The following is a 10,121-nucleotide window of genomic DNA, read 5'->3' as shown; positions in this document are numbered from 1 at the left end:
AGCTGCGAGGGCCGCACAATGCCACTTGTGGCTTTAATTAGAGATTGTGGTTTTATCCACAAGAACAATTAAAGCAGAGGCATGTTATCTAATGGTAAAAATATTTAGCATCCACAAGTAAACTTGATCTACATAAAATAGACATGCATTCAGATGTGGTATGCAATGTTTGGTGAGGTTTATTAGGACACCTGCAATTTACAAGTGCATTCTGAGCACTTAACCATTGTTATATAATTGGTTGTGTCATATAAATAACTCATTCCAACCGCTGTTTAAGAAACTAAGCCTGGATTTCTGCCAAATTTTACCACTGTACAGAAGAGGGCAGTATTCTGACCTCTGCTTGTGGTTTTATGTTTTTTTTAATCTACACATGCAGGATGCCACCATGTATTAGTACGCCTCTTTTATATAAATGACGTTCCAGCATCACAGTAACCGCTTCCTTATCTCTCTGTTGTTGCAGGACTGGCGTACGGCCTCATGAGTATGTCAACGCTTCAGACCTTCCTCCATCGTGGGACTGGAGGAACGTCAACTGGAAGAACTACGTGACCGTGACGAGGAATCAGCACATCCCCCAGTACTGCGGCTCCTGCTGGGCCATGGGAGCCACCAGCGCGCTGGCCGGTAACCTCTGAAGTAGAGAAACGACGACAACGCTCAGGTTTTCTGCTAAAAGCTCTGTTCTTGTGTTAAGATCGTATCAACATAAAGCGAGGTGGAGTGTGGCCATCAGCCTATCTGTCTGTCCAGAACGTGATCGACTGCGGGAGGGCAGGCTCTTGTTTTGGAGGAGACCACCTGAGGGTGTACGCCTACGCCCATAAAACGGGGATACCTGATGAAACGTGCAACAACTACCAAGCTGTCAATCAGAGTGAGAAACCTTCCATTCTTCAGACTCTCCTCAGTGTTTCAACAAGAACCAGAAGCAGACAAAGGTTTACAGTTTCTTATAGAAACAAGACATTTTTCAGGTGTATTGATGTGTTTCTAATAGTTTGGCCGACTCTAAATCCAGCATTCTTTGACTCTGATCAAATCTGTGGAAAATGTGGTCATTTTTAGATTTTTTCTGCTGTTTTTCAACTTACTTTGTTTCCAGATTCATGTTGTTATGTTATGATTAAATCATACCACCTTTTATAATATTATTTGTTCTTATTCATAAAAAACAGGTCGGAGCAAATGGAAATGCTAGCATTAAATTAATACACAATGATACAGATAGTTTTTCATTTCAAATGCCAAGACAATAAAAAAAAAATTATATCTAAATCTCACAGGAGAGAAACAATAAGTTTAATAAAAAGGTCTACAATGCTTTATTGATATAACTGATATAACATTTAGGTTTTTTCCTGCTGAAACAGACTCTATGTTTGAAAAGTAATCAGAAAAAAGTGAAAAAAGCCATGTGTGCATTCCTAGAAGGGAGACTTTTAAAACATTTTAAAATAATCAAGAGAAAACTGAATATAGTTAAAGGAGATTTATTCAGATAATTCAAGAAATGAAGCAAATAGCCTCACCAGAAGGAAATTAGTTCATAGATTTAATTAAATGTGCTTATGAAACAGCTGCAAGATTTATATGAGTTTAGAACAATGGAAATATAAATATTATGCCGAATCAAAAAGAAATTAGAATTGGATAAACCCTGTGAGAGTGACTCCTTCAGGCTCTAGATTCTCTGGACATTTGGGGCGTTACCTTTATTTATATTCAATTATAATTATGTTTGGTTAGCATTAGAATATTAACCATCATGCTTTTAACTTTGTCTAATATTTTCAACAAGCTCTTGATGATATAAACAAATCAAATCATTAAAAGGTGTGTCTATTAGGAGGGCTGTCAGTGCCAAACTAATGACTCTCTCCTCTTGTTGACGGGTTCTATTTGTTGTTTTGTGTTCCTTTGAAGTTAAAATGTCACACTTGCACAACTATATTCTCTCAATAGAGAAAAGATGTTTTCCGTATCCTGTCAGTCAAGGTTGTCTAGTCCTTTCGTAGATATTTACAGAGAAAGAGCCTCAAAGTTAATTTCTAAACCTCCATTTTTTTTTTATATTAGGATTATATACTATTATATGTTATAATTTATAATAATGATCCAATATATATTTTATGATCATGAAAGAAATCTTTTTTGCATATTTTTTTTCTTATATTTATGCCAAATTTCTGAAGCCCTAGCGCCACCTAGGGGAGTGCAGCTGCAATGTCATTAAAAACATATAAGCTTTAATAAATATTCATTATTACAGAATCAGTGATTCAAATAAAAATGGATAATAGATATTGTTTCTTTTATTGCAGAGTTGATGCACATTTTATATTATTTTATATTATTATTGATTTATATATATATATAATATATATATTATTAAAAAAATCAATTTTATTTTTTAAAGGTGTATTATTATTGTGCATAGCATGTAATATAAATTCAGTACATAGGTTCCTCAGTATAAATCTGGATAGGATAATTATTAACAGATTTTGTAGGGGCAGAAACAAGTTTTACTTCAACCGACTCATTTTGGAGTAGGTGTTTAAAAGTCAAACATAAAACAGATTTCTGTCATTTTATTACTGCCACATCTTCAGATAAATACTTCATTTATGTATTTCTATGGAAGGTGCTCTATAAATAGGTATTTATTGATCCAGATCAAGGCAGGTGTGAACAATCTCCTGATCTGTTTCAGAATGCGTCCAGTTCAACCAGTGTGGGACGTGTTCCTTCTTTGATTCCTGTTCTGTTGTGAAGAACTACACGGTTTGGAAAGTTGGAGACTATGGAGAAATTTCTGGAAGGGACCAAATGAAAGCAGAGATTTACACCAACGGGCCCATCAGGTAGAAGAGCTTTCTTTCTCACAATTCGTCTCACAATTTATGTGAGACGTTTATATACACTGTTCTCACATGAATGAATATCAGGCCTTCTCTGATGAAAAGATTTTAGAAACACAATTCCAAATACCCTGTAAAGAAAGAATTAGGATATCAAGATTGAATTTATTTGATCAGCTGTATCTGCATATGGTGAAAAATTATAAGATTATAATGTGGTGAAAAAGCTTCTTACTATAATTAGAGCTGCAAGGTTCGTCACTACCATCTTTGCACATCTGAAAACAGATTCTTCTTGAAAAACGAACATACAGCATCTGTGGACATCTTCTCACAGATTTCCATGAGTTTGATGAGTGCGCTTTCATCAAAACCTTTTCATTGCATCTGTGGTTGTATTGTAGGGTCATCTTTCTGCTGGGAGGTGAACCTCAGATGCACTCTCAACTGTTCTGCTCACTCTAACAGGGTTTCTTCCTTCTAGTTAGCTGTTAAGAGCTTTGAGAACGGTATATTCAAGGTGATGTGCAGTGCTCCTCAAAAGTTTAACCTTGGTTTCATCTCAGCAGAGCTCCTTCTTCCGCCGGTTAACTGTTGTTACCTGCAAACAGGACTCCTTTTAGCTTTCCTTAAATAATTAAAATTGCCTTCTTTCATAAAGCTCACCAAACCTGGTTGTAGCAGAAGGAAAGCTTTCAAAATATAAGCAGTGAGACGTCATACAAGCCAGTGATACCTTTACAAGTGACATGAGGAGAATGAAGAGTGGCCAACCTGTAGAGAATACGAACATAACATCTGTCCGAGGGGAAAAAGAAAAGAAAAAGATGCTTATATGATAAGGAGACAAGTACCCCATTTACACTACCCTTGAAAAGCCGTGCTGAGACCGGTCCGAGCTCAGTAACTGAGATAACGTATCGTGTGTAAATGGAAAGCAAACTGAACTGAACCGAGCTAGACACAACTGAACCGAGATAACTGCAGACCAGTTCCAGAGGTGGGCCCGGCTCGGTTTTTCCCTGGCTCAGTTCTCTGATAACAAGAGCGCATGAGCAGAAAGCGTCATCTCCGTCTGGCTGCACATCCCGATTCACACTCCATTCCAGTAGTTGGTGGTAATGCCCCTCAAGAAACAGAAGAAGAACAACAACTTTTTCTTCAACTGTAAACAACAATCGAAATCTTCTCCACAAAACATTTTAAATAATGACATTTTAAATAATAACACCGAAGTACAGCAATAATAATCGAGCATATCTTTCTGAATGTGACGGGCACCGCCATTTTGATTTGCTTGATTCCCTCCTTCTTCGTCTTCTTCTTCTTGTGTTTTATGGCGGTTGGCAAACAACTTTTGGTGCATTACCGCCACCAACTGCTTGATTTCCTCCTTCAATATTGGCAGTAATACCGCAGATCGTCACTAGGAGGCGAGGAGTCGAACTGAGATAGCGTGATGTGTAAACGGTCGTTTGAACCGAGCTCGGCCTGGTTAACTGATCTGAGCGCGTACCGGTCTCGGAATGGATCGGTTTTTCAAGGGTAGTGTAAATGGGGTAAAGTTAGACCAACATTGGATGACGTGTTGTGAATTGGTGCTATATAAATAAACTAGATTATAGCATTTTACATTAAACTTGAAGAAATTGCATAAAATGTTGCAAACACATTTTCAGACATGCAGAAAACCAATTCAGCTTTTTCCTTTGTCTCTTAGTTGTGCTCTGATGGCGACTGAAAGCCTGGAGGAATACTCCGGCGGGGTTTTCTCAGAGTTTCACCCTCTCTCTCTGCCCAATCACATCATCTCGGTGGCAGGCTGGGGTGTCGACGGAGATGGCAGCGAGTACTGGATCGTCAGGAACTCCTGGGGAGAGTTCTGGGTCAGTTTATTTCACTCCTCAGCTCTAACTAGTGACCAGTGTTTGCTCTCTTCAGAAGATGAATTTGCTCTCGCATGGAGTCCTTTTTGGGTTTTATTACATTGGGGATCGTTTGTTTTCTGACAAGTCTTCCTATCAGACACTGTGTATACCGTTTGCTCTATGATTGAGGTGGTTTTGTGTTTCTTGTTTTCAGGGAGAGCACGGCTGGGCGAGAATCGTCACCAGCGCCTACAAAGGGGGAAAAGGCAACTGGTTTAACCTCGGCATTGAGAAAAACTGTGCATATGGAGACCCCATTGTGGCATAAAGTCCTCACTAGACCCCGATGAGTCGCCATCATCTTCTGATTTTTATTTTTTAACACTTTATAAATGCAATGGACTATTCTAAACCCTTTAAGAAGCTCATTTTGTCAATTTAGAGGGTTTTTTTCTGCAGTTTACATTCGCTCAGTGACAGGAATGATATCAATTCAGGGCTTTTTTCAATCAAAATCCGTTTCTTTTTTAGTTTTGTATCTGGCTGCACCAGCATTGAATTTATTGTGTTTTTGTTCCTGTAATCACCCCACAGTGTCAAGAACACACATACTGGCTCATAAGTAGACTTGCACTTTCACTAATATTTAGATCAATGTCCTTTATTAAGTGGATATCTTTAATATTTTACTACTCTTCCAATAAAGTTAGTTTGTTAAAATTGGCTTACCTCATGCTACTAATGCATTATTAATCATAATACTACTACTGCAAATTTCCCGTTTGAGGTTGGATGTGTGTTTTTAGATCACTGTGGTGGTTTAACACCTGACTGTACATAAGTTTCTCACCTTCAGAGGAAAGGAAGTTGGTTAAAAGAACAAACGCCCTGGTCTTATTAAAGTTTTCTGCACTGCCTGGAAAAGTGTGATTTTAATTTCAGTTTAAGTTCAGGTTTGGATTTCTATGAAAAACTGGAAATAAGTGAATGAATAAATATAAACAATTTATTCCTGTTTTTTTTTTTTGTCTTAACGTTAACCCCTTCCTTCTTTCTTTGTCTCCTTCTTTTCTGCCCTCTGTCCTTTTTGTCACTTCATCTCTCTCTCAGGCCTTTTTACCATCCTTTAATTCTCTTTGGGTTTTTTTTCCTGTTTCTCTTCTGTTTTCTCTTTGTCATTCTATTAATTATGTTCCCTCATTTTTCGGTTCCTTCTGTCTCCCTGTTATCCTTCTATCCCTGTGTGACGGCATCTAGTTTCTGTTCTTAAAGAGTCTTTTCATTAAATTTGTTTTGGGAACTCTGAACTCCGTGAAAGGAAATCAACTTGCTGGAGTGCAGAAACCTTCACACTCAGGCGTCTGAACAACAGTCTATAGCCCATGAAGACGGATATAAACATTTTTGTTTAGTATCAAGAAAAGTGTTGGTTTTGTTTACCGAAGGACTCTGCAGTAACTTTTACAGCCTGGTGGTGGTAGCATCATCATGCTGGGGGGTTTGGGTTCCTGAGAACAGGCCTTAAAGTCTTGATCTTTTGGCCTTAAATCAGCAGCTTAATGTTAAAGGCCCATAGAGCAATCATGCATTTAAAGGGGTTTGAAAGAAAGGAAGAGGCTAACATGAAGCTTCTAGAAAGCCGTGATCTCAACATTACTGAGAGTGGATCATTTCTAAAGCCGTGTCAGGACCAGCCTTGCTCATTCAGTCATCAGTAGCAGTAAACATAGCATTCAGACAGTTATAATGCATTTCTCTGCAAACATAAGGGGCTGGAATTCAATAATTTCAAACTTTTAACTGTTTCCTATTTAAATAAATCCAGTATAAATGACTGAATATATATGCACGGCATCTTTTAAGAAGACACCCCAAACTGCCTGACTTTCTCCTTCCACATCTTAAGCTGCATAAAGTCAATTCAAGATGCCTTACTGCAGGTTTCACACAAGGAAACACATGGTGAGCCCAGGCTCTCACATTTAAATTCAACATCAGCAGATCCTAAGATGTTTTAGCGTGTGATTACAGAACAGTATATCTTTTTTTTATTATTATTTTAATGCATCACAACAAAAATGTGTATAAATGTCTCCCGATGTGCCTGGAGAGCGACCACTCACACCTAGTGAAAGGAGGCTTGCATTGAAACTACATCCATTTAATGAGCGGGATCCTTTGAATGATACGGAATTCATATTCTGACTCTTGCTTCCATGTGTTCTTTTTCTTAGCATTTGGTTCTAATCTGTGAAGAAAACAGTTATATTTTTGTATTTTTCCATCAAACTGTGGGGAAAAGATTTCAGCTGACATTTTCTCTCGTTTGATTTGTGACCATGTAAAAAAAAAAAACATTCACCAACAGGATGATCCTTCCAACAAAAGTTGGACTTTTTGAACTTTTACACAATGCTCCCTGTGAATCTAATGGTTTAAAAATAACGCTGCAGATATTTACCAGTCATAAAAGCTATGGAGTTTTAAAAAGTGTGGGAACATGTGACATTTCCTGCCAAAAATGGAAACATATAAACATGCTTGAGCTTCCACATTTTACTTATTTTATGTTAACTACAATTGATCTAAATCTCTTAACAGTAAAAACAAATATTTGTTTAATTAATGTCTTTTAGTTTCCATATCAAAACTTTATTGTTAAACAACTGGATTATCCATACTAAATAAACCACTGAAACTTTAAAATAGTTTAATTATGCTACTTTTTTAGCAGCTTAGATTAGAGCTGTTTATGAAAATACCTGAAATATAAATTGTAAATGGGAGGAATATTGAATCCAGTGGATAAAAAGACTCACCTTTGAATAAAAAAAATATACTTTATACCACATATTAAACTTAGCTTTAAAATGAATTCCATCCTCACAACCTTTAAAGCATGATGCTGCTTCCACCATGTTTTATTGTGCAAATAATGTGGTTAGGATGATCAGAGTACTGTTCATGTCACCTCTTTGCTTTTAATGTGTCAATGATCTGGTCTTTAATGATATCTCTAATTGTTAAATTTAACATCAAATGTTCAAAGCCTCAGATTTCACCATGACATTTTTTAATAAACCAGGAAGGCACCAAATTGGAAGTGGTAAATTTCAAAACTTCCCAAAGACACACAAAATGTTTAAAATACTGTTATTTAAAGGGGAAGTACTTCCAAAACTTGCTCTTTAGTTGCCTCCTCAATGAACTGTTAGATGATAAAAAAAAAATTAAGGAACTGAAACTAACAATTTCAAGCATGACTCTGCTGGGAATTATTTGAATTCAGTTTTCAATTTCAAAACTGATATTTGTGAAACACAAGCTTCCACTTCAAACGCAAGATCAATGAGAGAGATTTGTTGGATGAAAGTCATTAGATTCTTCATCTGTCCTGAAACCACAGCCCCGTGAGGTGATATTCAGGAGTTATAGCTTTTAGTAAAGGCATGTGAAACCTGTATGGAAAATCTTTACATATATGCGGTCTCTGAGATAAAAAACAAAGTGAACAAAGGAACTTCTGTGAAATAAAACTTTCCAATTAGGAAACAACGATGACTGACGATCAAATTCACATGATGTTATGCAAATGGTATAAACAACAGGTGGAAATTGTTGGCACTTAACAAGAAACACTCAATAAAGGAGTGGTTCTGCAGGTGGGGAACAATGACCACTCCTCGGTAGCTATGCTCTCTGGCTGATGTTTTGGTCACATTTGAATGTGTGTGGTGCTTTTACACTCATGGTAGTGGTTTTTCCTGGGTTCCTCCTAATGCAGGACAATGCTAGATCTCATGTGGCTGGAGTGTGTCAGCAGTTCCTGCAAGATGAAGGCACTGAAAAAATGGACTGGCCCGCTATTCCCCAGCCCTGAATCCGATTGAACACTTCTAGGACCAATGTCACCTTAGACCACAGACTGTCCAGGAGTTGGTGGCTGCTTTAGTCAAGATTTGGGAGGAGATCCCACAGGAGACCATTCGCCACCTTATGAGGAGCATGTCCAGGCGTTGTAGGGAGTTCATACAGGCATGTATTTTGTGATTTTGTCGTCAGCACATTCAACTTTATACAGAACAAAGGATTCAGTGAGAACATGTCATTCATTCAGATCCAGGATGTGTAATTTGATTCTTGAGTCTTATTTTTTTTGAGCATGTGTAAGTATATTAATGCATATATTGGTATATGATATTTTATCTTATTTTTGTTTTGTTTTGTTGGAGCCTGTGTTCTCATGTTTTGTTTTTCTTTGATACACAATTGATATAAAGCATTAAAACTCAACACTGCCCCTCATTTGCATGTCTTGCCACTGTTGTAATTGTTACACATTTTGTAATAATAGCTCTTAATATTGATACAGGACCTTTTAAAATTACAGATTTTCTATTCAGCAACATTACATGTTTTTTTTTCTATTTTGAATACTAGTGAAGGAAGCTGGGCTTCTTTGTCTTATTCATATTTTATACAGAAGGAAACTAGGAAGCCATGAATTAGCAATTCAGTGTTTCTAGATTCTAAATTCAGTTTAATCTAGAAATGTCAATATAAAATACCAGAATTTTCTTTGTTTTTATATTTTAATTTACTCTCATCAAATGATCACAAAATGAAAAAAAAAATTTTCACTGTTCCTGGTTTACTTGCTCTTAAGTCTGCAAACTGATTGCTGTAATTGTGGATTTTCAGGATAGGTTACAAACTGTGCAGCTTAAGAGTAGGACAGGTGTATTCTGTTTCAGACACCTGCAGCTCACTGATTTTTACTTCTTCTGAGTGACGCTAAAAGCCTGAAGAAAACCAGCCTTACAGCTTTTTTCAAATGCTAGCGATATTAAGCTTTAGTGAAAGTTTAGCCTGGAAGTCCTTCTGACATCCCACGCTCAAGCTTCAGCCAATCGACGAGGAGCCGTACCCTCTCCAAAGCCAATCATTTCTCAAGATGCTCTTCATTAAGATGAAGGCCCAGCTTCCCCATTCAGCGCTTCAGCTGAACTTTGAACCACCTCCACCCCATCTCCTCCTTCTCTCATAGCCCATTCTTAGACCCTCTCATTCTCAGGGTTATTCCACCAGCAGTGTTCGGGCCCCAGGGGAAAGAGACCACTCTAATCCTCTTCATAGGTTACTCATCCAAGCCAAGGCTTCTGCTGTGGCCCAACACCAAAGATCCTATCTTGTTTTATCCTATCTTGATGGCCCCTCACACTGAGCCTGGTTCTGCTGGAGGTTTCTTCCTGATAAAAGGGGGTTTTCCTCTCCACTGTCGCTACAGGCATGCTTGATGTGAGGGATTGCCTTCGAGTCGATGCAATCAGCTGGTTTTCCTTAGATAGTAAATTGTAACCAATCTGACTGTGTTACTTGCAAA

General features: G+C 37.6%; 1 protein-coding gene across 1 annotated transcript; it reads left to right on the top strand.

The window, feature by feature from the left end:
• Positions 1-444: 444 nt before the first annotated feature.
• On the top strand, positions 445-5,458 carry LOC119787897 (cathepsin Z-like; the record flags this gene model as incomplete). Its single annotated transcript, XM_038291954.1, is given in 6 exon segments — positions 445-463; positions 466-633; positions 704-883; positions 2,723-2,873; positions 4,591-4,756; positions 4,953-5,458. Coding segments are annotated over 6 exon segments (798 nt in total), but the record flags the coding sequence as incomplete, so codon positions are not given.
• Between the last annotated feature and the right edge of the window lie 4,663 nt (positions 5,459-10,121).

Source organism: Cyprinodon tularosa, unplaced genomic scaffold, assembly GCF_016077235.1.
Source record: "Cyprinodon tularosa strain WSP-4 unplaced genomic scaffold, ASM1607723v1 ctg304, whole genome shotgun sequence".
Classification (NCBI taxonomy): domain Eukaryota; kingdom Metazoa; phylum Chordata; class Actinopteri; order Cyprinodontiformes; family Cyprinodontidae; genus Cyprinodon; species Cyprinodon tularosa.
The sequence above is the reverse complement of the archived record's forward strand: the minus strand, read 5'-3'. Positions and strand labels throughout refer to the sequence as shown.